Source organism: Pipistrellus kuhlii, unplaced genomic scaffold, assembly GCF_014108245.1.
Source record: "Pipistrellus kuhlii isolate mPipKuh1 unplaced genomic scaffold, mPipKuh1.p scaffold_m20_p_30, whole genome shotgun sequence".
Taxonomy (NCBI): Eukaryota; Metazoa; Chordata; class Mammalia; order Chiroptera; family Vespertilionidae; genus Pipistrellus; species Pipistrellus kuhlii.
The window spans coordinates 6,586,304-6,613,641 of NW_023425530.1; the positions used below are offsets into that span (position 1 = coordinate 6,586,304).

Here is a 27,338-nt window from a genome sequence, read left to right on the forward strand (position 1 = left end):
CCTCAAGGCTGTTCCCCCAAGCCCTGCCCCAACACAGCCTTGAACCCCTCCCTCCAAGGCCTGTCCACGCTCCCTACCACAGTGACAGCCCCAAGTTCCCATCCTCCCTTGACTCCCTTCAAATCAGCCCCCAGCATCACCCAAGGCATCTTCCCACCCCGCCCTCCCCACTCTCCCCACGCCCCTCCTTTCCCATGACCGTGAACAGAAGAGCCGGGATGCATGGAGGGGCAAACCCCAAAGGCATTTTTAAAAACTAACAACAGCTGGGTGGGCGCCGGGGCGGGAGCGGGCTAAGAGCCCCCGGCCACGAAGTCGAAGTCCCGGAAGGCCGCCTGCTCCGCGGCCGTGAGGGGCCTGGAGTCCCGGGCGGGGCTCAGCGTGGGCGCCTCCCCGGTGAACTCCTCATCGAAGTTGCTGACGTCTGTGCGGCCGGACAGCGTGGGCACGAAGGGCGGCGGCAGGCGCCGGGCCAGCAGGGCGTCCCAGGCCAGGGTCTGCGGGGAGGGGGAGTCAGTGCGGAGGGCTGGGGCACCCAGGGCAGGAGGGGCCCCTGCACCTCTGATCTGTGGGGTCCAGCTGAGCTACACACAGAGGGGCAGAGCCGGCGGGGCTGGGAGGCCCGAAAGGACCGGGGAGCCTGGTCTCACCCTAAGGCAGGGGCTCCCAGCCGGGAGGAGGTAGGGGTGCGGCGGGGTCAGTGAGGGGGGGCGGGCAGGGAAGGCAGGGGTGACAGTGTTGAAGGTGAAGCAATGAGGTCTCAGGGGGCACGGCCTGGTCCTCGGGAGGAGGAGGTGCTCACCCTGAAGAAGGGCTGTTTCTTCACATCCTCCGCATCCCTCTCGCTGGATCCCAGCCTCCGCTCCGGGTTCCTCCGCAGCAGCTGGGGGGGGGGGGGGGGGGGCACAGTGTCAGCCTTCCCCCTGGGTCCCAGGGCCCTCCCCGGGTACCCCAGCCTGGGGGTCCTCACCCTGCGCATGATGCCGATGGCCTCCGCGGACAGGAACCGGGGGTAGCGAACCTCGTCGTTGACGATGCTGTCAAATACCTCCTCCTCGTCGTCCCCTGGGAAAGGGGACTGGGCACGGGGAGAAAGCAGGGGTACGGGGTGAATGAATCAGGCACCTCCTCTGGCCCCGCCAGCCCCAAAGCCCTCTGCTCTGCTGCACCTGCGCACAGAGGGCACGTGGCCGTTTCACCGTCTGGAAGCTAAGGCCAGGGAGGAGGAGCGCCCGCCCCAGCACACAGCACGTGCTGGCGGCAGACTCCGATTCCACCCCGGGCACACGCAGGGGCCAGTGCTTCCCCGGGGCAAGCAGGGCGGGGGCAGCCTGTGGCCTCACCTCACCGACCAGCATCTCATAGAGCAGCACGCCCAGCCCCCACCAGTCCACCGCCCGCGTGTACGACGTGTCTGTCAGCACCTCGGGGGCCAGGAACTCCGGGGTTCCACAGAACGTGCTGGTCCGGTCCCCATAGCCCATCCCTGGGGCGGCAGGGACAGGTGAGATTATTGGGGGACAGGGGGGGCCCAGCCAGCCCTGTCCCAGGATCCAGGGTGGGGTTGTGAGATAACCTGGGTAGGGTTGGGGACTCCGTTCCTCTCCCCGCCCCCATTCTGCCTAGCACCCCCAGACCCCGGCCCCGCCCCTCACCTTCCTTGCAGAGGCCAAAGTCTGCAATCTTGACATAGCCCTCCGTGTCCAGGAGCAAATTGTCCAACTTCAGGTCCCTGTGAGGGGTTGGGGGGGGGGGAGGTGTAAAGAGGGATGAGTGGGAATGGGGGCCCTGCCTCAAGCCCGAGGGCCCCCGAGTGGGCAGAGCACGCATGCACGAGCACGCACACGCGCACGCACACGCACACACCTGTAGACAATCTTGTGTTCGTGGAGAAACTGCAGCCCCAGCACCACACAGGCTGAGTAGAAGCTGCAGAGAGAGGCTGGTGTGAAGGAGCCAGGCCTCCCCACAGGGAGGTCACACAAACTCAAAAGCCCCACACTGGACCGGACCCTGAGGGCTGGGCGGGAGGGAGGTGGGACCTTCAGGGGGAGGAGTGAGAAGGGGCTGAGGCACGGGGCCAGCTCACATGGCCCGGGGTTCGGAGAAGACGTCGCTGTGGATGTGCAGCATCAGGTCGCCCCCAGCTGAGTATTCCATCACGAAGCACACGTGCTCCGGCGTCTGGAAGCAGCCGAACAGGTTCACCAGGAAGGGGTGGCCCGCGCTGGTCACCGCTGCCAAGATCCGCTTCTCGCACATGAGGCTGCGCAGGGTGGGGACAGGGGTCAGGCAGCAGAGACGCTCCCTACCCCCACCTCTCACACTCCCTGGAGTCCTCAAACCCTGGGATTTGTTAGGGCCTCTCGTGGCTGTGCAACCTCGGGCAACCTGCTTCTATCTCTGAACTTCGGCAGCCCTGCCTGCTCAACAGACACCTAGAACCCATCTGTCATCCTAGTCACAGTCCCCCAGTTCCTCTTTGGGGAGCTGGAAGGGGTGGGCTCATTGGAGCACCCCATCTCCCTGGCCAGGAATTTATTCAGGAATGAGGAAGCCAAGCCAATGGAGCTCAATCTCAGGCTTTCTGTTGGAATTTAAAAAAAAAAAAAAATGTTTTTATTGCCCTAGCTGGTTTGGATTAATAGACAGAGCATCAGCCTGCGGACTGAAGGGACTTGGGTTCGATTCCAGTCAAGAGCACACTGAGCCTGGGTAGTGGGCTCAATCCCCAGCAGGGGGCGTGTAGGAGGCAGCTGATCAATGAAACAGATAGAAACATCATTATTATTTCTGTTTCCTTCTCCCTTCCTCTATTAAATCAATACAAATATATTTTTAAATATATTTCTTTACTGATTTCAGAGAGAAAGGGAGAGGGAGAGAGAGAAACATCAATGACAAGAGAGAACCACCAATCAGCTGCCTCCTGCACGCCCCCCACTGGGGATCAAGCCCGCAACCCAGGCATGTGCCCTTGACCGAATCGAACCCAGGACCCTTCAGTCTGCAAGCCGACACTCTATCCACGGAGCCAAGCTGCTAGGACGCCATTTAATTCTTTATACCACATCTGTAATGAGAAACATCATCTGAGCACCTGGATACAGCCATGCCTGAAGGCAGACACCCCTGGACATTCCTGATCCAGAGCAATAAATTCTTCTATTTGCTTAAGCCTGCCCAAATTGGGTTCCCGATTAACAAAAAGATGTCGAGAGGATTGGGGACAATCTCAGTGTTTCTTTTCTTTCCTTTCCTTTCCTTTCCTTTCTTTTTTTTTTAATATATTTTATTATTTTTTTTTACAGAGAGGAAGGGAGAGATATAGAGAGCTAGAAACGTCGATGAGAGAGAAACATCGACCAGCTGCCTCTTGCACACCCCCTACTGGGGATGTGCCAGCAACCAAGATATATGCCCTTGACCGGAATCGAACCTGGGACCTTTAAGTCCGCAGACCGACGCTCTATCCACTGAGCCAAACCGGTTTTGGCACTTTTCTTTTTCTTTTTTTTTTTTTTAATATATTTTATTGATTTTTCAAAGAGAGAAAGGGAGAGGGATAGATATAAACATCGATGAGAAAGAATTATCGACCAGCTGCCTCCTGCACACCCCCTACTGGGGATGTGCCCACAACCAATGTATTGTACATGCCCTTGACCGGAATCGAACCCGGGACCTTTTGGTCCACAGACCGACGCTCTACCACTGAGCCAAACCGGTTTCGGCCAATCTCAGTGTTTCTAACTGAGAACTGACAGGAGGCCAGGCACTCTGCAGAATACTCCAGATCCAGTCTCTTATTTAATCCTCCTTGATTACTGTGCAAGAAAGACATCATCACTCCGCTTTTACAGAGGGGGAGGCTGGGGCTCAGAAGGGCCTCCCCAGGATCTTTAAGTATGTCTGGGGCAGGGATGGGATTTGAACTCATGGCCCTGACCCCAAAGCTGAGGCAATGTAATGGCACCATTAACAGCATAGGCTTCAGCCCCGCTGGTGCGGCTCAGTGGCCTATGAACCAGGAAGCTGAGGCTCCATTCCAGAGCAGAGCACATGCGCCAGTTGTGGGCTCAGTCCCCAGGAGGGGGTGTGCAGGAAGCAGCCGATCAATGATTCTCTCTCATCATTAATGTCCCTATCTTTCTCTTTCTTCCGTTCTGAAATCAATTTAAAAAAAAGAAAAAGTACAGGCTTCAGAGCCCCAGTCCCTAGGTTTGAATCCTGGGCCTGCTGCCCACTGGCTGTGGGACCTCAGGCCACTGGCTCGCCCTCTCTGTGCCACCAGAAGAATGGGAACAATGACAGCATTCGCCCCCCGGGCTGCTGGGGGAACAAACGAGTCACCGAATATCAAGTGAGAGCGGATGTTTCTAAGAGTTAGTGTAAACCAGTAAATAAATAAATGTTACTGAAAGAGTACCTTCCTAAGCACTAGCTAATGAGTGGGAGGAAGGACTATCTGGCCCCCACTTCCCGGGAGAGAAGGCTGATGCGCTCAGACGGCCTGCGCAGGGACCCACCTCTCCACCTCATCCCGGGCCACAATGTCCCCTTTCTTCAGAGCCTTGATGGCGAACAGCTGCCCGCTGGGCCGGAACTCGGAGAGCAGCACCTGTGGCCAGAGGGCGGGGCGCCTTAGCGGCCAGCCCAGACACCCGAGGGCGCGCGCTCCCAGCTCCTCCACTTCCTGCCACCGTCTCACCTTCCCAAAGTGACCCCGGCCCAACACCGCCAGGAACTTGAAGTCCTCGAGGGTCAGGGGTGACTTCCTGAGAGGGCTGCGGAGAGAGGACACTGGTGGGGACAGGGACAGGGGGCGGCGGTGGCTGGGGGTGGACAGGGGAGGGGTGTCACCTGCACAGGGTGGGGCCCGGGGTCTCCTGAGTCCCTGAAGGCAGCTCAGACGTGGTGGTCGTCTCCTGGGCCGGCGAACTCTGTAGCAGAGAGAGGGGGTCAGGGTGAGACACCCCGTAACCACAATAGCCGCCGAGGCTCCTGTCGCCTCTCTGACCTCACCTCTGCCCCCACTCGCCCCTCGCTTACTTCCCTCTAACCTCAAGTTCCTCTCACTGCCCTGCACAGACCAGGCCGTTTCCACCCTCGTGTCTTTGCACGGAGTGTTCCCTCTGCCCAGAACTCTTTCTGCAGTTCCTTCCTCGCTCCTTCAGGCCTTTATTCAAAGGTCCCCTTCGTAGGTGGTCAGCAGACCACTCTATGGAATAAGTACCAGAACCTGCGACACCAACCCTCTCTATTCCCCCCTTTTCTGCTTTATTTTTCTCTCCAGTACATTTCATGCTGCAAGCATATTTTAGCATTTATCTACTTATTACCTTTATTGGTGTTAGTCCTTTGGAACCACTTAATTCTTTTTTTAACAAAACTTTTTAAAATATATTTGTTCTTGATTTCAGAGATGAAGGGAGAGAAGAGAGATAGAAACATCAATGATGAGAGAGAATCATCGACTGGCTGCCTCCTGCATGCCCCCTACTGGGGATCGAGCCCGCAATCAGGGCATACGCCCTTGATCGAATCGAACCCAGGACCCTTCAGTCTGCAGGCCAAGGCTCTATCCACTGAACCAAACTGGCTAGGACGCCATTTAATTATTTATACCACATCTATGTATAACTTTGTAAAGGTCAAATATAATATATTTTTTTAAATGTTTTTTATTGATTTTTTACAGAGAAGGAAGGAGAAGGATAGAGAGTTAGGAATATCGATGAGAGAGAGACATCGATCAGCTGCCTCCTGCATACCTCCTACTGGAGATGTGCCCACAACCACGGTACATGCCCTTGACTGGCATCAAACCTGGGACCTTTAAGTCCGCAGGCCGACGCTCTATCCACTGAGCCAAACCAGTCTCGGCGAATATAATATTTTTATGGGGGAAAATAACACAGTTCCAAAAATTCAGTCAGTACGAACAGGTTCAAAACAGTCCTTCCTGCCTCAGCTGCTCTCCCTAGAGCCAGGTGCTGTTAGTGGTTTCCTGGGTATCTTTCAGATATATTTTATACCCACAGGAACCAAAGTGCCAGGACAGGCTACACTTTTCTTGCACAATATTCTAGTGACAATATTCTAATCTTGCCTCTCCCACTGGGCTATCTGTCTTGGAAATCAGTCTACACCGCACACCGGACTTGTTTCATTTTCACAGCTGCATACTACTCCGCTCTGTCATTTATTTAGCACCGGTTCCTATGGAGGGACCCTCACAAAGCTGCTGCAGTGAACATCCTGGCGATGCATGTGTGAAGAGCTAGGGGAGGTCCAGAGTGGGATTTCTGGGTCCCGACAGTACCCGTTTCTTGGTTTTTTGTTTGGTTAATCCTCACCCAAGGATATTTTTTTTCCATTGCTTTTCAGAAAGAATGGAAAGGAAGGAGTGGGGAGAAAGAGAGAAACATCGATGTGAGAGACACATTGATTGACCCCCTGCACAGACCTCCTGGGGCCAGGATCGAGCGTGCAACCCAGGTATGAGCCTTTGACCGGAAACTGAACCCGAGACCCTTTGGTGCAGGAACCGATGCTTTAATTGCCGAGTCACTCTGGACAGGGCAAGATAGTGTCCTTTTTTAACTCAGCCAGCTGGGCGCTCCCAATGACATAGCAATGGCATGCCCATGGGCTGTCTGCTCTCCTCATCTTTCCCGCCATCAGTGTCATTAATTTGGGGGAGGTTTGAGTTTGTTTCTTTCTTTTTTTTTTGCCAAACTCTTCTCATCTCGTATAATGAGACATCCCATTTAATTCAAAGCCATAAAGCAGGTATTATTTTCTTTTTCTTTTATTCATTAACCCTCACCCGAGGATATGGGTGGTTTGTTTTTTTTTAATTGATTTGTAGAAACTAAGGAAGGGAGAAAGAGAAATATCGATGTGAGAGAGAAACATCGATAGGATTAGCTGCCTCCTAAACCCACCCCAATCCAGGATTGAACCCACAGCCTAGGTACTATGTGCCCTGACTCGGAATCAAACCCACCACCTTTTGGAGTTAAACAATGTTTCAACCAGCTGAGCCACCAGCCAAGGCTATTTTTATTTTTATTTTACATGAAATAGCCCTAGGGTTTGCTCAGTAGTTAGAGTGCGCCCGAGGACTGATTCCAGACAAGGGCATGGTTGCAGGCTCAATCCCCAGGCCCAGTTGGGGCACGTGTGGGAGGCAACCAGTCGTTGTGTCTCTGTGTCTCTCCCACTCCCTTCCCTTCTCTCTAAATAAATCAATAAAAAAAATAGCCTCGAGCCAAACCGGTTTGGCTCAGTGGAAGAGCATCGGTCTGTGGACTGAAAGGTCCCGGGTTCGATTCCGGTCAGGGGCATGTACCTTGGTTGCGGGCACATCCCCAGTAGGGGGTGTGCAGGAGGCAGCTGATTGATGTTTCTTTCTCATCGATGTTTCTGGCTTTCTATCCCTCTCCCTTACTCTCTGTAAAAAAATCAATAAAATATATTTAAAAATAAATAAGTAAATAAATAAATATCCTCAAGTGAGGTTTGACAAACAAAATAAGATATAAAATGCACTCAGGCCCTAGCTGGTTTGGCTCAGTGGACAGAGCGTTGGCCTACAGATTGAAGGGACCTGGGTTCAATGCTGCTCAAGGGCATATGCCTGGGTTGCAGGTTTGATCCCCAGTAGGGGGCATGCAGCCAATCAATGATTCTCCTCATTTGTTTTATTTTTTGCTCTCTCTCCCTTCCTCTCTGTAATCAACATATATTAATATATATATATATATATATATATATATTAATATTTTATTGATTTTTTACAGAGAGGAGGAGAGAGTGATAGCTAAAAACGTCGATGAGAGAGAAACATCGACCAGCTGCCTCTTGCACACCCCTCTCTGGGGATGTGCCCGCAACCAATGTACATTCCCTTGACCAGAATTGAACCTGGGACCTTTCAGTCCGCAGGCTGACGCTCTACCACTGAGCCAAACCGGTTTCGGCAGTAACCAACATATATTTTAAAATAATAATAAAAAATGCACTCAGGGAGGTAGTGAAAGGATCAGCTATCATATACTAGAAGGTGTCTACCTGGGTCCCCAGCCTAGGTGAGGGGTGGGCAATTCTGTTTTTCCTATGGTTTATAAGCTAAGGATGGTCTTTCTATTTTTAAAGGGATGGAAAAATATCGAAAGAATACTTCCTGATGTAGGAAAACGATGTATCATTGAAACTTAAGTCAGTAAGGTGTTCCCAGAACACTGCCACACCCATCAGTGTCTGTCAGTGTTACCTGTGGCGGCTTTCGACAGGGCAGTGCTCATAGGAGCAAGGCCATCTGGCCCCCAAATATGAAATTATCCATTATATCACCCTTGCGCTCACCGCTGACCTGGATCCAGATGTAGAAGACGCGTCACCTGGCAGGCTCCCATGTCCCCTTCCTGTCAGTACCCCCTCCACTCAGAGAAAACCACAATCTCGACTTCCATCTGTGACATGAGTTCCAAACATGCCCATTTTACAGGCAGTGCGAGGCACAGGTCACACGGCCAGGAGGTGGCAGAGCAGGAATGGGGACCCAGGCGGCCTGCTCTTTTCTTAAAATATATTTTATTGAATTTTTACAGAGAGGAAGGGAGAGAGAGAGAGAGAGAGAGCTAGAAACGTCGATGAGAGAGAAACATCGACCAGCTGCCTCTTGCACACCCCCTACTGGGGATGTGCCCGCAACCAAAGTACATGCCCTTGACGGGAATCGAACCCGGGACCTTTCAGTCCGCAGACCGATGCTCTACCGCTGAGCCAAACTGGTTTCTGCAGGCCTGGCCCTTGAGCTCATGTTTCTATTCAGGCTGAAAAACTGGACCCTGCCCTGGCAGGTGTTGCTAAGTAGTTAGAGTGTCGGTCCAAGAACCGAACGGTCACGGGTTCAATTCCCTGTCAAGGAACTTGCACTGGGTCTCAGGTTCAATCCCTGTCCTAGTTGGGGCTAATGCAGGATGCAAACAATTGATGTGTCTCTCTCACATTGATGTTTCTCTCTCTCTCTCAATCTTTCTCCTCCTTCCTCCTCCCTTCCTTTCTCTCTAATAAAATTCAATAGAAAAACTATCCGCAGGCGAGGATTAACAACAACACAAAGAACTGGGCCGGGGTCCTGCCAGAGGAGGGCTGTGTGACCCAGGGGAGTTCCTGGTGGTCTCTGGGCCTTGAGCGGGGAAGGAGCAGCGAGATGCTTACCAGACTGGAAGGAGAACACGGAGGGCTCTTCTGGGGGGAGCTGTCCAGGTCGGCCCCGAGGTTAAGCTTCTCCACGGGGATGTCGCTGCAGCACAGAAAAGGAGGGTGGACCTGGGACCAGCACCCGAGGGGCAGCAGGGGCAGCGGGGACCCCAGGGCCTGTCCTTACCCTGAGGACCGGGCCTCGGGGGCGGGAGAAGAGCCGGGGCTGAAGGTGCCCGTGGCCGCGGCGCTGGGAATGAACCTCCGGAGCAGCCGCACCCAGGTGGCCACGTCGATGTTCATCTGCCTGGCGCGCTGGAACGCCTTCCCTGGGGGGACGGGGCGGGGTCACCCTGAGCCGCTCCGGACCCGGCCGCTCCCGGCCCAGACCCCCCACTCACCCTGCTGCTTGGAGAAGATCTTCTTCTGCCGCCGAAGCCGGGGTATCCTCTCAATGACGGGGTTGCGGAAGGTGACCTGGGGAGAGGGGTCAGCGGGTGAGGACCCCTGCCCACTTCCGGGCAGCACAGCAGGGAAGCCCTTGGGAGCAGAGGTGTGCACGTGCGTGTTTTGGGAATTCCGATCACTGTGGCACTGCATCATATTGAGGGGTTACAAAACCAATCCACCGCTCAGCAGAGCCACCTCCTCAGCCTCAGATGGGGCGCATGCGGGAGGCAAGGAGAGAGCAAGGAAGGAGAGAGAGAGAGAGAGAGAGAGAGAGAGAGAGAGAGAGAGAGCGCGAGAGAGAGAGCGAGAGAGAGCGAGAGAGAGAGAGAGAGAGAGCGCGCGCGAGAGAGCGAGCGCCATTTTGGAGACACGAGAGCAGGCACCCACGCCTTCCTCACGGGGTAGGGAATGAGTCTGACCCAACACGATGCACATTCACCTCCAGCGAACAGGTCCTACATCACTTAGTGCCCCGATTCCCGAGATTGGTCCCAGACCTGCAATCGGCATTGCCGGGGAAGGTGCTAGAAACGCAGACCCAAGGGCCCCCTGCGGGACTCACTGATTCGGAAACACCAGGGGTGGGGCCCAGCGGGCTGTTTCAATAAGCCCTCCGGGTGATACGGGTGCCCACCCCGGAGGGGCCACCACGGGGCTCGATGAATTCTCCAAACTCCAACACATCTTCCAGCAAGTGCTCCATCACAGAACGGCGTCACTATGTGCGTCCAATAAGGTGCCACCAGCTACGGGTGGCCATGTATGTGGAGCAAAATCTAAGTGACATCAACGTCTCCGCTCCCCGGTCACACTGGCCACACTTCAAGCAGCCACGAGGCGGGCGGCTACTCTGCTGGGTGACCGGGACGGAAAACATTTCCTCCCACAGAATGCAACTATTGCTGGCCCATCCACAACAGAACGATAGAGAGCTCCGCCGGATGGCGTTCTGGGGAAGCACGCAGAGAAGCAAAGGCTAGGGAGAAGCCCGGGGGCCTCAGCCTTTGCCCCGGGGCCGCCCCCACCAGGCTCGCTGGGCTGGGGACCTTCCTCGCAGAAGGGACTGGTCTGCCCCTGACGCCAGCACCTCTCCTGTCTCCTTCGGCTCCCGGGTTATGAGGCCACGTAAGAATTTTCACACGGGGATATGGATGTGGAGAGGGCACGTGGATATGTTAGAGGCAAATTTAAAACAGTTTTGAGGATAATTTGAGCTAAATGAAGGGTCAGGGTCTTTCCTTCTGGGTCTCAGTTTCCTCCTCTGTCAGCTGTGCACTGGATTGTTGTGAGGATTAACGAGTGAACGTTAGCAAAGCACTTGGGACACAGAACGAGGGGTCAGCTAGGAATGTTACTCAGACCAGCGGACAGGTGACAACGTCCGGAGACACTGTGGCTGTCACCGCTGGGGGTTGCAACTGGCCTCCTGGGGGTGGGACCAGGGATGCTGCTCAATATACAGGGCGGCCCCTGCAACCGAGAGTGACCTGCCCCCATGTCTGCAGAGCTGAGGGTGGGGTCCCTGACGGAACCCTAACCCCACTGCAGAAGCAATCTCTCTACTTGACGGTGGCTCTGCCAGCACATGTTGCCACGGGCCATGACTGTGCCAAGTTTTGTTTTTCTTTTCTGGCTTGACAAAATTCTGTATTTAAAAAGAAAAAAATTTTTTTTTTTTTTTTTTTTAATCTTGCCTCAAAACAAAACCAATCCAAGCTTAAGTCGTGTCGCTGATGTAACCCATGAGAGGTCCTTTTCTCTCAAGGCTCGGAGCCCAATCGAGACATTATCTCCCACATTTGCAGCTGGAGCTGCAGGAAGCGTTCCCTCAGGGTCGGGGTTTGCTGTACCTCAGCCAGCAGGCAGCCCTGGGGCTCCATGTCCAGCTGGACCTCGTGCCTCTCGTTGTCCAAGAAGTCCTCCAGCTTCAGGAACTTGAGGGCACACAGGCCCCGCGGGTCCCGCCAGAACACAGCCAGCTCCAGCTCCCGCGCCTTGAGGGAAGGGAAGAGGGCCGTCGTTTGGGGGTGCCCCGGGCCCAGAACCCTCCTCCAGGCCCCGTGGTCCCCCAGCCCAGCTCACCCGCTCCAGCTCCAGGGTGAAGCTCTGGTCCCAGGCGGTGGGGCCACACGGCCTCCAGGACGTCTGTCCCACCACCGTGTTGTCCAGCTTGAGCACAGTGCTGACTTCACCTGCAACCGGGGACCGGGTGGAAGGATGAGGGCCAGGAATCGCCAGGGCAGGGGTATAGCTCTTATCTGATTAAATGTTTTATCATAATATTTCCTATCATAATAGTCTGCTATGCTATCTTTAAAAAAAATAATATTCTTTGATTGATTTCAGAGAGAAAGAGATAGGGAGAGATAGAAACATCAATGATGAGAATCACTAACTGGTTGACTACTGCACGCCCCCCACTGGGGATTGAGCCTGCAACCTAGGCATGTGCCCTTGACATTGAACCAGGGACCCTTCAGTAGGCAGGACAACGCCCTATCCACTGAGCCAAACTAGTTAGGTATACCTCTCATATTAAAGCCTTCAATCCACCTCCAGTTGATTTTTGTGTATGATGTGAGGTAGGGATCCAAATTTACTTTTATTCTACACGCATATTGCAGCAGTGTACTCCTAAATATTTACCCTAGAGAAAAGCATGCCGATAGGCATCAGGAGATGCATAATGCTTATATAATGGCCCCAAACTGGGAGCATCTCCCTACCCATTAACAGGAGAATTAATGCATAGGTGTCCCTAAGAAATGTATATACACTTTAATAGCTACAGCTCAGTTTTGAAAATGAGATGTATTTTAATAAACACTGCCTTTAAAATTATTCAAAGTATGTGTATACATTTTTGAGGAACACCCTATATAAATGACAACATAGTCTTCTTAGCTAAATCATAAAATTACTGATATTCAACTATTTTTTTATCTAAAAGAAAAAAAAAAGACATGCACAAGGCAGCAGATTGATGATTCTCTCTCTCCCTTCCTCTCTAAAAAAAAGAAAAAAAATCAACTTGGCAAGTGTGGCATAGTACTTGAGCTTTGACCCATGAACCAAGAGGTCACCAGTTTGATTCCTGGTCAGGGTACATGCCTAGGTTGTGGCTCAGTCCCCAGGTAGCCAACTGATGTTTCACTCTCATTGATGTTTCTAGCTCTCTAATCCTCTTTTCTCCCTAAAATCAATAAAAAATATATTTTTTTAAATCAATTTTAAAAAATAAAGAGTTGTATAAAAAAAAAAAAAAACCACACACACACACACACACACACACAAAAAAAAAAAAAAAAAAACACCCAGAGCTGAAAGACATCAATTTGATTTGGCTCAGTTTAAGACAATAGACTATTAAACAGGAGTAAAAATGAATGAATGAACTATAGTCCCATACAACAATGTTGAATGAAAAAAGCAGTGATATGGAATACATTCTGTGTGCTTCCACATACAATATATGAAGTGCTAAAATGACAAAGGAAACCAAAAAAGGAAGGAAAAAAAGATAACCATGAAGTCAGAAGAGTGGCTACTTCTAGGACAGAGAAGGAAGGGGCTAGAACTGGGGAGGGAACTGAGGCCGCTTCCAGAGTTCCATTTCTTGACCTGGGTGGCGGATATATGAATGCCTGCCCTATGGTTATTTTTCGTCACACATACTTCATGTACTAGTATATGAGTGGTTTTTTTACTGTGGCCAATTCACATAAAAGTTACCATCATAAACGTTTTTAGGTGTTCAGCACGTGACATTAGGTATTTCACGTTGTTATGTGACCGTCACCACCGTCTATCTCCAGAACTCTTTCTATGCCCCGACTGAAACGCTGTCCTCATTAAGCATTAACTCCCCCCCACACCCCCGCCCGGCCCTGGGAGCCACCATTCCTCCCGCCTCTACGACTGGACTACTCTAGACACCGCACACAAGTGGAACCACAGCGTTTGTCCTTGGTGACTGGCTTATTCCACTCGGCACGACCTGGTTCAATGGCCATTGGGTTGCTTCTACCTCCTGGCCATTGCTGAGTCATGCTGCTGCGAACACAGGTGTGCAGACGCCTCTTCAAGAGCCTGCTCTCCACCCTGTGGGGCGGGTGCTCAGCGGTAGGACTGCTGCGTCCAATGCTAATCCCCTGCCTAATTTTCTGAAGCTCTGCACCATTTCACATCTTCACCAACTGTGCCCAAGGGTTCCAGTTTCTCCACCCCTCCCTAACACCTGCTGTTTGGTTCTCCGGTGCCCATCTTATGAGTGTGACGTGAGAGTGTGATACACGGGATATCCAAGGGGCCCTCACCCCGCCTCCTCCCTCCAGGCCACTCACTCGTGTTCTCGGCTTCTGCTTTGAGGCTGCTCCGGCCACTAAGGCTTCCACTCCGGCTGTAGAGGCCCCTGGCTGGCCGGCTCAGGAACGGGGTGCGGCTGTCCGGGGGCCCGGGCCCCCCCGTGGAGGGAGTGGGGTTCCAGGGGATGGTCTCCGGAAGGTCCCTGCAGCCCACCACACGCACCTCCAGGGTCCCTGCGGGAGGGTCAGCTCAGGAGGGAGCCACCACTGGGGCAGGTCGAAGGGAGGGGGCCCCGGGGAAGTGGGTATAAATATAGAAACAGCCAGCACGCAAGTGGGAGTTGGTGAAAGACAATGAGAATGGGGCAGGGGGTCTGATACAGGATGGCTGTGCCCAGAAATAAGAAATATGGGACCAGGGGGAGGGGGAGGCTGCAGGAGCCAGGCTGGGGAGGGGCTCTGCGTGTCGGGTTTAGGACAGAAAAGCGTGTAGGCTGGACGCCCAGGCTAGAAGCAGAGCAGAACTAGGCCATGATTCAGAGGCCGTTGGAGGTCCGGGGCAGGGCTGAGGCCTGCAGTAGGCTTGGTGTGGTGAGGTAGCGGCTGAGCAGGCTAAGGAGGGCGGGGGCAGGGGCAGGGACAGAGGTTCAGGGCTGAGGGTTCCGAGAGTGAGTGGCTGGACTGAGGGACTGGCTACAGGAAAAAAGGCAGAGCTGGGTGGGGAGGTGGGGAAAGTAAGACAGGAGTCTAAAATCAGAGGGCAAGGTGGGGCAGGAGTCCAGGGTACACGGGGCCCAGGCTGGAGGGTTGGAGTGAATGGAAAAGTGAGAGGACAGTGGGATGGGAGTCTGGATCTTTGGGTGGGTGGGTGGGTGGGGTCTTGGGGCTGGGACCCTGAGGGGTCAGGAGTCCAGGGCTGTACGGTGGGCTCGGGGAGGGGAGGGGGACCCACCTGTGAGCGGCGAGGGCTTGCATAAGGTGCTATAGTGCATGGCAGGGAAGGGCCCCGCCAGGCGGGCACTGAAGGCTGCAGACGAGGCCGCCACGAGCTCCTCGCGCAGCAGCTGCCCCTTGGGGTGGTCAGTGGGCAGCTCCCCAAGCCGCCGCTCCAGCGCCTCTCGAAGGAGCCCCAGCTTCTGGTTGGACTCGGTCAGCTTCTCCTGGGCCTGCAGGAGGAGGAGCAGGGCCGCTGGGGACACAGCTGGGCTGGGATGCCCATCAAGCGCAAACCCAGGCCCTTCCCTTCGACTAAGTCCTACCGAGGGCCCCTCTTCCCTTGAGACCCCAAACCTAAACCCCTGAGTCCTACCCTTGAAAAGTAAATCTGATCGCAGGGACTAAAGCCCCAAGCCTCACCGCAGCGCTCCCAGGCCAAGGCCCCGCCCCCTCATGGAGGCCCCGCCCTCACCCCCAGGCCAAGGCCCCGCCCCCTCACATAGAGGCCCCGCCCATCCCTCCCAGGCCAAAGCCCCGCCCCTCGTGGAGGCCCCGCCCCTCACTCCCAGGCCAAGGCCCCGCCTTCTCACATGGAGGTCCCGCTGCTCACCTCGCTGACGGCCTTGCGGTCAGGGGCCTTGGCGGCGCTGAGCAGGCGCAGCACATTCTTGGCGCCCTCGGCCACCGCGTGCTCCACTCGGAAATGGTGCCGCAGCTCCTCAATGCGCAGCTCCACCGCCCCCAGCTCCGGGCTCCCTGTGGGCACAGGGCACAGGGCAGTGAGGCGGGCCGGGATCCAGGACTGGGATCCAGGTCCAACCAACCAACCCCGGTGCAGCCAACCCAGCCCGCACACACAGCCTTCCATAACAACTGGTACTGGCCTGGACACATCACCACCATCATGCACCAAGTGTCACCCAAGGGGTGGTCAGGCGCTTTTATCCAAACGCTGTCGCTCCCAAGGGTGGTCTCAGGGACAGCGGCCGTCACCCTGGGCATTCACACACACTGGCATGCTGTCCACACAGACGGAGGGACAGAAGCACTGTCAGGATCCCACACCATCCCCAGGCACTCTCATGGGGGCGCCGCGGACAACCAGACAGCCACAAGAATATGGTCACACAAACACAGGACATTTTTTTTTTAAGTCACTTTTATTCGTTGCTGCTGGGAATACAAGGTGCCTTTCCATGGGAGGCAGTTTGGCCATGTCTGTCAAAATCACCAATGTATTTACTCTTTGGTCCAGGAATCCCAATTCAGGGACTCCGTCCCGTAGAAGCACCTCTGCCCATGACAGAGGTACGCGGTTTTCCATGGCAGCCTTCCTTCTAAGAGCAAACGACTGCGAACAACCCGATTTTGTCCCAGAGGCGGATGGGCATGGTCGCAAGACCCTTAAGACACCCGGTCACTCTGTGGCAGAACTCCCAGGACTCTACCTCCAGCCCCGGGAAAACCAGAAGAATGTAACCACACGGCCACGTAGATAAGGCACAGAGATAGGCCTGCAGGGCAGTGTCACCAGAACCCAATGCCAGGAAAGCCGGCTGTCACACCCAGTGTGAAGTCACTGACACAGGAAGCAGCCAGCCACCCAAAGCCACAGGAACAGGCACCAGGACATACGGTCACACGGTGTGTGTGAAACTGTCACCCAGAGGCACAAGGCCATGGTCACACTTATCCAGGGCTGTCTTGACATAGGTACACTATTCATGGCAGCCTTCTAAGAGCAAAAGACGGGAAACAGCCCCAGTCTCGCTGTCCTGTATGCCAGACTCAGACCCCGGCACTCAGTCACAGGGTCATACCATTACCCACAGGTGTATGGCACTCAGCTGCACACCGACGACACAGACAGTGCCACGGGAACCCTGACATTCACAGGCATGTCATCTTACAAACACAGTCGCACTCTTTCTTCTGGGCCTGATGTCTCATGGCACTCAGACCATCACTGAGACTTTTACACAACAGGACAAATTCATACTGTCCCCAAGGTCGTATCGCCGAGAGGTGTATGACCATCATCACCCCATCACACACCATCACTGAGAAACCCACAAGGATATTCACAATACAGAGAGACAATCACATGGACAGTCATACTGACACCCTCCCCACCACAAAGACACACACACATTGTCATCTCTGTTACAAGCCCTACAACTAGTCTGAATGTATCTGACTCCCCAAAATTTCTATGTTGAAACCCAGCCCCTATGGGACCTTTGGGAGGTGATTAGATCATGAGGATGGAGCCCTCATGAATGGGATTAGTGCCCTTATAAAAAAGACCCCAGGCCTGGCTGGCGCGCTCATTGGTTGAACGTTGACCTATTAACCAGAAGGCCCAGGTTCAATTCCCAATCAGGACATATGGCCAGGTTGTGGGCTCAACCCCCAGTGGAGAGCGTGCAGGAGGCAGCTTGATCGGTGATTCTCTCTCATTATCGATGTTTCTATATCTCTTTCTCCCTCTTCCTTCTTTTCTGAAATAAAAAAAAATATTTTACAATGGACGAAAAACTCGCGGGGGGGAGGGCATGTATGGGTTGGGGGGCAATGGAAAGATATGTACACATATAATACCTTAATAAAAATATATATAAAAAATAAAAATAAAAATTTTTAAAATATGTAAATAAATAAGTAAGAGAGACCCCAGAACAGGCGTCCTCAAACTTTTTAAAGTGGGGGCCAGATCACGGTCCCTCAGAGAGCTGGAGGGCCGGACTATATGAACTACTAATTCCTACTGTAACACCTCGGCTGCGCTCACTGCCCAAAAAACCTGGCGGGCCAGATCAGACTCCTCTGCGGGCCGCATGTGGCCCGCGGGCCGTAGTTTGAAGACCCCTGCCCCAGAGAGTTCCCTCCCCCCTTTCCCCACATGAAGACAGCTTGAAGACACCATCTTTGAACCAAGGAGTGGGCCTCACCAGACACTGGAACTGCGAGTACCTTGTTCTTGGACTTCCGGCCTCCAGACTGTGAGCAATAAATTTCTGTTCCTTAGCCACACAGCCTATGGTTCTGCGATAGCAGCCCAAACACCCTAACGCCCACCAGCAGCTGACACTCCGCTGTCGGTCATGGTGACACACAAACTAGCACAGTTACCAGGGCATGCACTCAACCGATGGTCCCCACAGTCTGTGGCACATTAATGCTGACACACATCAGCAGCACAGTCACACATACATCAAGACCCTGTCACAAGTTCAGGCGGACAGTCAGGTTGAGACGCCCCGCAGGCACTCATTGACAGAGACACACATGCTGTGGACACCCACAGGTTTACACAAGGCAACCACTTAGTCCAGATGTCTGCCATCTTTTCTATAAAAATTGCGAATAAATACTTTTGGCTTTGCAGACCACACAGGCTGTGTTGCCACCACCCAGCTCTGCTGTCCCAGGGCAAAGCTGGCCTTAGATGATAGTAAGTGAACGGGCATCGCTGGGCGCCAATAAAAATTCACGAAGGAAGGAAGGAAGGAAGGAAGGAAGGAAGGAAGGAAGGAAAGCAATGGCAGATTTGGCTGTGGGCGATAGTCTGCCACTATCTGATCTAGGGTATACTTCAAGTGGGACAAAATGGAAACCGAGGCCCGGAGGGGGTTGGGAATAGGCTCCAGTCACACAGTGAGCCATAGCACCCACCCCTCTGCCACAGAAAGGGCGCCCTCCAGGGGCTGAGCACTGAGCTGCGAGCCTCAGTGCAGGCGAGGGGCTCACCTTGGGCCTCCTCCGGGGCCGCCTGGCTCTCCAGCTGGCAGGCCTGCAGCGCCCGGCGGAGCTGCATGCGGATGATGTCGATTTTGGTCTTGCTGTCCTGTAGCATCTGCTGGGCCGTCAACAGCAGCTTCCGGTCCTGGGGGCAGAGGTCGGTCGTGAGAGGATTGCTGAACAGCTGGGGGTCCAACCACCGGACCCGCTGTCCACACAGTGCAGGCCTGGGTGACCGTGTGACAGAGTGTCTGGGTGTTCCTGGGTGTCAGGGAGTGGTGCAGCCCAGGGGGCCTGATCCTGGCTCTGCTGCAGCTGTGTGGCTTCAGGCCAGCCGCACCACCTCTCTGGGCTTGTTTCCCCCGTCTGCAGGAATGGGGTCGGCACCAAGAGCACCGATCCGCACGGGGCTGAGGACTAAAGGAGCTGATCTGCACAAAGAGCTCAGGGCTGTGCCTGGCCCCAGCGGGCACTGTCTTCGCATCAGCTTGTTAGCACGCATGCAGGTCCCCATGGCAGGTGTGGCCCTGCCTGTAGCCACGTGGGTGAGTCTCCCAGGGTGACGGGAGGGTGTGTGAGACAGTCTGCTATCAGGGGGCTCCAGATGTGTGTGTGTGCAGTTAAGGTATTGCAATGACTGGGCACAGCCCAGGGCCCTCTGTGCGTACAAGCAGAAACCGGCTGTCATGCTCACTTCGGCAGCACATACATACACTAAAACCGGAACGATAGAGGTTAGCATGGCCCCCGAGCAAGGATGACACACAAATTCGTGAAGCATTCCATATTAAAAAAAAATAAGAAGAAGAAACTGGTTGTGGATTTTCCCATCCACTTTGTGCTATGTTTCAAAACCAGGCAAAGCTAACCTGTGGTGGCAGAAGCCTGGGTATTGGCTGAAGCGGGCAGGAGGGAACTTTCTGGGTGACTGGAAATGTTCTGGATTTTGATGGGGGTGGTGTGTACACAGGTAAAATTTCATTGGGTTGTACACTTATGTATGTTACGGCTCAATAAAAGCCAGGAAAAATAATCTGTGTAGTTTATTTCCTCACACGTAATATTTGTGTATGTGTGTGTGTGTGTGTGTGCACGCGCGCGTGTACATGAGCATGGGTAAACAATGTCTGTAGCAGCATGTCTGACTGCTTGCCTGTGTGAGTGTCTCTGAGTATTGGGACAGACAGACCTGTGACTGTCCCCGTCATAGGTCTGGGTGGGGGGATCTGTATGAAAACTCTGGTCTCTAGATGTGAGTTTAATGGTCTACCTGTGGGTCTAGGTGGTGTCCCTAACACGATGGGGTGTGTGTGTCTAGGGGTTGCTATGACTGACTAGACGTTATGACATGAGTATGCATCTGGATGTCTCTGGATGTTAGGATGATGACGTGTACATCCAGGTGTTGACCTGTGTTGACATGTGTCGGAGAGATGCCGCTCGCAGTGAGTGGCTTTGTGTGGGCCTGACCATGGACACCCCCAAATCTCTAGGGGACAACTAAGTGTGGAGGACAGTCTCTGTCGTGTGTCTGTCTGACTTCACACAGTCACTCATTTGCCCTTAGAGCCTGCTTGCACCCCAGTCCTGCCTCCCAGCCCCCCATCAGTCCCTGCCCTCCCCTAGCCCCCGACCTCTCCCACCCACTGCCCATGGACTATTCAAGAGCATGCCTGCACATGGGGGTGCCAGCGTGTGCCTTACCTTGGTGCTGCCGTTGCTGTATGTCTGGATCATGTTTTCTGCCCCCTGCTTCACCTTCAGCTCGATGGCCAGCTGCTTCTCCAGACCAGCCACGCGGCTCAGGTTGGCGGCTGAGCAGGCCGGGCCCCCCTCACCAGGGGACAGGGGGGCATCTGGAGAGAGGTGGGAGTGACAGAGTCACCAGGGCCCTCGCCTCCGTCTGCCCAGGAGGTGTGGCCCGGCTGAAAGGACCTGCCCTCTGTCCAGCCCGGATTCCACCCCAGGTAGGGGCCCTGAGGATCCAACCACCCCAGGCCACCCAGGGAACCCCCTCAGGGAACCCCCTCAGGGAACCCCCTCAGGGCCAGGGTGGGGCCAGCGTGAATGGGCGTGGGCAAGTGTCAGGTGTGCTCGAGTCCTCAGTGTTGGTGGGACTGTGAACAGAGACCCCTAATTCTTCACACAGCTGTGCGGGGGCCATGGGTGTGGATGTGGTTACCTGTGACCCACAGGGTAGTGGCATGAGGAAGCCAGTGTGCGTCTCCCTAGGTGTGTGTGTAACGTGTGGGATGGCAGGGGTGGGAGGACTGGGTGAGCATGGCTGGTGTGGCTCAGAGGTTAAGCGTCCACCCATGGACCAAGAGGTTGCTGGTTTCACTCCGGGTCAGGGCACACGCCCAGGCTGCAGGCTCTATCTCCAGTAGGGGCGGGCAGGAGGCACCTGATCAACGATGTTTCTCTCTCATCAATATTTCTCTCTCTACCCCTTTCCCTCCCCTCTCTCTATCAATCAAGAAAACATTAAAGAGAGAGAAGAAAAAGGGCTGTGTGAGAATCCGGGTGCTGGGCGACCCTAGCACGTTTCTGACTGTTGGCACAACTGGATGTTCAGATCTCAGGTGCTGGTAGGACTGTGCCTGAGGGTCTGGGTGTGCACAGCCGGATACTCATGACTCTGGAGCTGGCATGGCTCTGTGTGACTCCCTGGAGGGTAATGTGACGGTGGGAGTGACTCTGGGTGTAGATGTGACCATATGAGATTCTGGGTGTTGGCCTAACTCACTGTCTCAGAGCACTGACACGACAGTGTGGGTCCCTAGCTGATGATGTGCCTATTGTAGGGGAAGGCTGGGTGTTGGTGAAAGTGGTGTTGGGTCTTCAAGCCTTGTCCCATTATGCATACAAGTCTCTGGCTGTTGATAGGACAGTGTACGTCTGGAAGAGCTAGGCAGCTGTGTTTATGTGAATTTGTGGGGGTTGGTGTGACTGTGTGTGCATCTGTTTGGGTGCTGGGTGGCAGCACGGAAGTCTCTGGATTCTGTGGTGACTTGAAGCCTTCCTAGGATTCGCATGATAGTGTGTGGGTCCTTGGCTGTTGTCCGGGTGTTGGTGTGACTGTGTGTGGTTTGGGGTACTTGTGTGGCTGTAAGTCTCTGGATGTTGGTCCTTTCTCTGGGTGTCGGTTTTGATGTTTGCTCGATCGTATTTGAGGGTGGAGGCCACTGTCCCCGAGTGTGTCTCCCTGGGGGTCAGCGGAGATGGGGCGAGCCTCCCTCTGGGGTCCCGCAGCTCAGTCCCGCCCGCTCTGGGAAGGCCTGCTCACCGTGGGGGGCGGTCGCAGGGTCGGGCAGCACCACGTGGGCGTGCAGCTCCTGCAGCTGCTGGTGCAGCAGGTCGAGCCTGCGGGAGGAGCCGCGCAGCAGCAGCTCCACGGGCCCCAGGCTGCGGCCCAGGTCGGTGGTGGCGCGCCGCAGGTTCTCGGCCCCCTCCTTCAGCTTCAGCTCCTTGCGGATCTCCCGCCGCAGCCGCTCCCGCTCCAGCTCCAGCTGCTGCTGCACCCCGGGCGCCGCCAGGTCAGCACCCGCCAGACCCAGCTGCTCCAGCAGGGACCAGCTGCGGGGCTCGCTCTGCGGGGACACAGCAGGGTCAGCAGGGCAGGAGGATAAAGTGGGGGGAAGGCCACGCAGGCAGCCACGCTGGCCTCCTCCCGGCCCAGGGCTCCCATGATAGGGCCCGCTCCGCATCCTCTGACCCCCAAACCGGAGGTGAGACAGGCCCTGCCTCAGGAACCCCACAGGCACAGTCCTGTCTCCCTTTATCTGTTTCTTATGATAGATCCTCCCTTCCTCCAGTTGACGGACGGACGGAAACCCCACCTGCGGCCAGACATTCCTGAGCACTGAACCATCCACCAGCACCTGCCAAATACCCTAAGTCCCCCACCCCCCAATTCCTAAATCCCTAACCGTAGACCTTACATGAAACCACCAATCGGCGTGTGCTGAGTGCCCTAAGCCCCGTCCCCTGTCCTCCCCTTAAAAATACATGGACCCCGGCCCTCGCTCTCTTCCGCTCTCTCTCTCTCTGGAAGCAGCCGGCAGTGGTACCCTTCTCTCCAATAAAGCCTGTGTCCTGGCATCCCGGTCTCCGGCCCCCTCTCTGTTTCCTCTTTCATCTTACATGGTGAGATTCTGGAGGACAGGCCCCACTGCCCCACCACTGTGCTCCCCAAACTAGGGGGGACCCCTAGGACAGGCTCTCCCGAACTAGGGGGCCCCAAGGATAGGCCTTGCCTCCCTTTCGTTGCCCTCTCAAATGACAAGGTCCAGTGGACAGACCCCCTTCTCCTCTTTGCTGTCCCTCCAGACAAGGAGGCCCCATTTTCCCTCTGCTGCTCCCCAATCGAGGAAGAATCAAGGGTGGGCCTGTGCTGCCCCCCAAAACTATGGGATTGGGGTCCCGAGAACAGGCTCTTTCTCCCCTTTGCCTTGCCTCAAACTGGTAAGTGCCAAGGCTGGCCTCCTCTTTCCTCTGTTACACCCCAAGCCAGGAGGTCGCAGTGACAGTCCCTGTCTCCCCTCCTCTCACCCCCAACAACCAGGACCTAAGGGCAGAGCACCCTCTTTTTCTTCCTCTATCTCCCTGACGCGGGATTCCCCCAGGGCCTCGGCGAGTTCCACCTCCCAAACAGAAACTTCAACCTGTCCCCTCTCTCCTGCCCAAAGCTGAGGGGTACCAAGAGCAGAGTCTCTGGCCTGTGCTGCCTGGGGTCCCCCTTCTGCCCTCCTCCCTCAGGGGCCCCTGTCCCCACCTCCAGCTCCTGGTCCAAGGGGGGATCAGCCTCCGCCATCCTGGGTCCCGGCTGAGGGCCCTGCCCTCTTCCTGAACCTCAGCCCTACCAGGGCCTCTCACTGGCCACTTCCTCTTTCCTGCTAGCTCCCAGCAACCCCTGCGCTGGGCCAGCTCCGGGGCTCTGTGCACCCAGGGAGCCTCTCTCCTCAGCCCCCAGCTGAAAGGAATCGGAGGCAGGCTCCCCCAAGGGTACACAGGCTCCCGGGACCGACTTGGCGGTATGCACCCTCTCACGTGCCCACAGGTGTGTGCACAGAACACGAGTGTACACTGATATGCAAATGCACATGGCTGTTTACACGAGCCAGCCTCCTGCCTGCAGATGCAGGCAGTTACAACTTCCTGCTTCCTCTGGGTGCCCACTGCTGCTGACTGCAGCCTGGAGGCCTCAGGGGCCTGGCCTGGCAGGGGCACCTCCCTGAGATCTAAGAAAACAGCACTGGAGGGGTGGGGTGAGGGTACCCCAAACCAGTGGCTCTCTGAGGCTCAAGTATGACGTGAATAGTAACAATAACAGTAGTTACTAACAAGCTGTACCCAGGGCAATTGATGAGGCAGGTGCTATTATCACCCTGTTTTCTTTTTCTTTTATTTTTTCTTTTTAAAAAATATATATTTTATTGAGTTTTTATAGAGAGGAAGAGAGAGGGATAGAGTTAGAAACATCGATGAGAGAGAAGGATGGATCAGCTGCCTCTAGCACAACTCCTACTGGGGATGTGCCTGCAACCAAGGTACATGCCCTTAACCGGAATCGAACCTGGGACCTTTCAGTCTGCAGGCCGACGCTCTAACCACTGAGCCAAACCAGTTTCGGCTAAATGTATCTTTATCGCTGAAAGTATTACAGATGTTATCACTCCCATTTTTCAAGAAGAAACTGAAGCCCAGAATGGTGACATCACTTGTCCCAAGGTCTCACGGCCAACACAGGCAGAACCGGGACTGAAAGCAGGAGTGCCCAGTATCCTAGTACAGGCTCCTTCCCCCCTACCTCCCTCCTACCCCCTACCCCCGCCTGAGAGATCCCATTTCACAGATGAAGGAAGTCTTCCTTGGCTCCTGACCAACCTCAGGGGCAGCTGCCCCCACAGAGGGAGTATGGCAGGCGAAGAGCCACCCCCCTACACCCCCACCCCTCACTCACATGGATCCTGAGCAGCTGCCATCATTCTCCCCACCTTACAGGGGAGGACACTGAGGCTCAGAGCGATGGCAGAGCAGTTCTCAGTGAGGGTGGGGGATTTTGCACGCCCACCTCTGGGTGCATTTGACATCACCCAGAAACACGTCTGGTTGTCGCGCCTGGGGGTGAGGACGGGGTGCTCCTGGCATCTAGTGAGTGGAGACTAGAGGTGCTGCTCAGTAACCCAGAGAGCACCGGACAGTCCCCACCTCAGAGCGTGATCCAGCCCCGAATGTCAACAGCGCCGAGGCTGCCCTAGCGGGTTCGACTCAGTGGCCAGAGCATCGGCCTGAGGGCTAAAGGGTCCCGGATTCGAATCCAGTCAAGGGCACATGCCTGGGATGTGGGCTCGACCCCCCAGTAGGGGGTGTGCAGGAAAGCAGCCGATCAATGATTCTCTCTCATCACTGATGTCTCTCCCTCTCTGAAATCGATAAAAATGTATTTTTAAAAAATAGTGCTGAAGCTGAGAAACTGGGTGAAAGGACACAGACGGACACCCTGCGCTGCTGACTGGGGCTGCCAGGAAGGATTTCGCAGCAGCCCCACCTGGCAGCGTGCTGGTCGGCGTTTCCTCCCAACCACGAACACACCCTCTCGGTCCCACGTTTCTATCAGAACCGAGGCTCAGAGAGACAAAGGCACCCGGTGGGGACTCAGGCAGGGGAGTGACAGCGCCGGAATTTAAACTCAGGGTCACATCTACTACCACCCACGCCCAGCCAGGCCGTGCCCACTGCCCAGCCCCACCCAGCCCCTCCCAGCCCCCAGCAGGCAGAGCAGGGGTGCAGCCAGAGGGGGTCCAGGCAGAGAGGAGCAGCTGACCTCCGGCAGCTGAGGCAGAGCAGGGAGGAAGGGAGGCCTGACCTCCTGGGTTCTCCCTGGAGTGACTCACTCCTGCCCAGGAGGCAGGAGTCACTGGAGGGCGAGCAGGGTGAACCCGTGAGTCAGGGGCCGGGCCCAGGCTTAGGAGAATCCCCGGCTGCACCACCTCCCACTGTGAAGCGGGGGACCTCAGGCCTACCTCCCAGAACCCTCCCCTCTTCCGAGAGCAACCAGGGACCTAGACCCCCACGTCCGGAGATTTCAATGCTTTGGGCGTTTCCGGAATCTGGACAGGACATCCGTTTGCCGGACACAGAACAGACAGGCACACGTTGGGACAGACAGAGGGGACCAGGGTGGCAGGCCCAAGCAGCCACAAGGAAAAAGGATGAACGGGAGGGGGTGAAAGCGGGAAAGGGGTGGGAAGGGGAACCAGGACACAGGTCCAGCCTCGTTCCAGGAATCACAGCCTCCGTCACGGTCATGTCTGGTGCATACCAAGCACATGCATCATATCACGGGGATTCCTGAACAGCCCTCTCAGGGCCCCGGGGAGAGACAGGGACCCTGGCCCTCCCCGGCCCCAAGGTCTGACCTTGTGTGATCTGCAACACCAAATACGCCCAGCTCCTCGGCAAGGCCGGCAGGCCATCAGCAGGACTGGGTGGGGGACAAGGGGACGTGGGGGAGACACAGAGGGGACGGAGGGCGGGTGCAGAAGGAGACGAGAACCTGGTTACACGGCACCACACACGACGCTGAGATGGCGAGGCACTGAGGGGACGTGTCTCAGATTTGGGTCACTGAACCAAAGGCCAGAAGTCACCCCTGGCCCTGCTTGTCAAAGGTGGGGGGTGGTGAGATCAGGGCTGTCATGTCCACAAGGTGGCACAGGGACGTGGCTGGGCCGCAGACTGGCATCGGTCACCTGTGCCTGTGTGTGGAGGGGGCGTGGGGGGGGGGTGACCCAGCCCTGCTCCCCATGCCCAGGTAGGACTCCAGGTAGGAGACAATCCCCAGCCGGTTGCCCCGGGTATTCCCAGCTGGGATGAGGCTCCACCTGGCAGCCCAGAGGGTGGCCCTGGGGGCTCCCCGTCCCCCCACCTAATGAGGTGTCTCGGGCACTTCTGCCAACAGGTGCCAATCGGAGGAGCGTCGGGACCCTCGTAAACCTCAGCCCGGAGGCGGGCCCACGGAGCTTTGTTGTGCGGGAGGGGCCGGGCCAGGCCTCCTCCCCTCCGGAGGCACCAGGCCAAGCACCTGCCCCCGGGAAAGCGGCACCTGCCCACCTGCCGAGAACCAAACCCCAGGGGGAGGGGAGGGGAGGCGAGTGCCGGGGCGGCGAGCACGGGGACGCTCCGCCAGCCTCGGACAGCCCGAGGGGCACCTCCGCGGCGCCCCCTCCCATGGCCGGGGAGGGCGTGGAGCTCGGGGTGCGGCGGGGGCTCCCGGACCTCCCCGCTCGCCGGGTGCCCACCTCCACCTGCCGGGAAGCGGGCCGCGCCGGCTCCACCCGACGGGCCCCGGGGAGGGACGCCGGGCACTCCGGAGGCTCCGGCCCGGGCCGCCCTGGCCTCGGGGGGTGCCCGGCGCCCGGTGCCCGGCGGCGGCCGCGGGGGCAGGTGCGCCTACCTGCACGGCGTCGCTGGCCATGTCCTCGCGCCGCCCGCCAGGGGTCCCCGCGCGGAGGGAGGGGCGGGGGAGCGCGCGTGCGCCCGCGCGGGGCGGGGAGGGCGGGCAGGGGGCGGGCGCGGCGGACCCGGGCCCGGGCGCGGCCGCTCGGCCTGCTCCGCTCCGGCCCCGCTGGACCAGGCCGCCGCCGCGTCCGCGCGCCGCGCCCTCCGGCCCCAGCGGCTGCCGGGGCGTCA

At 56.1% G+C, this 27,338-nt stretch overlaps 1 protein-coding gene, 1 long non-coding RNA gene and 1 pseudogene across 6 annotated transcripts; 2 read left to right on the plus strand and 1 right to left on the minus strand.

Annotated features, from left to right (window-relative positions):
* Positions 1 to 219: 219 nt before the first annotated feature.
* On the minus strand, positions 220 to 27,338 carry PKN1 (protein kinase N1). Of its 5 annotated transcripts, none has more exons than XM_036460033.1 (22): positions 27,103 to 27,336; positions 21,931 to 22,234; positions 20,349 to 20,500; positions 18,654 to 18,789; positions 15,514 to 15,659; positions 14,920 to 15,133; positions 14,007 to 14,201; positions 11,746 to 11,855; positions 11,514 to 11,657; positions 9,615 to 9,690; positions 9,401 to 9,542; positions 9,232 to 9,316; positions 4,864 to 4,943; positions 4,712 to 4,787; positions 4,530 to 4,621; positions 2,090 to 2,266; positions 1,867 to 1,929; positions 1,656 to 1,732; positions 1,344 to 1,486; positions 971 to 1,078; positions 803 to 883; positions 220 to 497 (listed from the first exon to the last, which is right to left on the minus strand). In XM_036460033.1, the coding sequence occupies exons 1-22, from the start codon at positions 27,121 to 27,123 to the stop codon at positions 294 to 296; spliced, it is 2,826 nt and encodes a 941-aa protein (XP_036315926.1). In that variant the 5' UTR covers positions 27,124 to 27,336; the 3' UTR covers positions 220 to 293. The 5 variants fall into 5 exon arrangements, 4 of the variants coding, with proteins under 4 accessions (XP_036315926.1, XP_045445244.1, XP_036315925.1 ...); XM_045589288.1 differs by lacking the exon at positions 27,103 to 27,336 and adding an exon at positions 26,066 to 26,137; XM_036460032.2 differs by lacking the exon at positions 27,103 to 27,336 and adding an exon at positions 23,419 to 23,534.
* On the plus strand, positions 4,831 to 10,623 carry LOC123653330. The gene is made up of 3 exons (XR_006743064.1): positions 4,831 to 4,945; positions 7,146 to 7,151; positions 9,224 to 10,623. It is a non-coding gene; the product is annotated as an uncharacterized LOC123653330 (long non-coding RNA).
* On the plus strand, positions 19,343 to 19,436 carry LOC118731472 (annotated as a pseudogene).

Excerpts from the sequence above, each read along its gene's own strand:
- PKN1 (XM_045589288.1), bottom strand. The coding sequence starts at position 26,122 with ATGGCCTGCCGGCCTTGCCGAGGAGCTGGGCGTATTTGGTGTTGCAGA. Across the intron at positions 11,856-14,006 it reads AGCAGAAGCCGAGAACACGA|GTGAAGTCAGCACTGTGCTC; the intron begins GTGAGTGGCCTG and ends CCCCGGTTGCAG. Across the intron at positions 9,543-9,614 it reads GATCTTCTCCAAGCAGCAGG|GGAAGGCGTTCCAGCGCGCC; the intron begins GTGAGTGGGGGG and ends CCGTCCCCCCAG.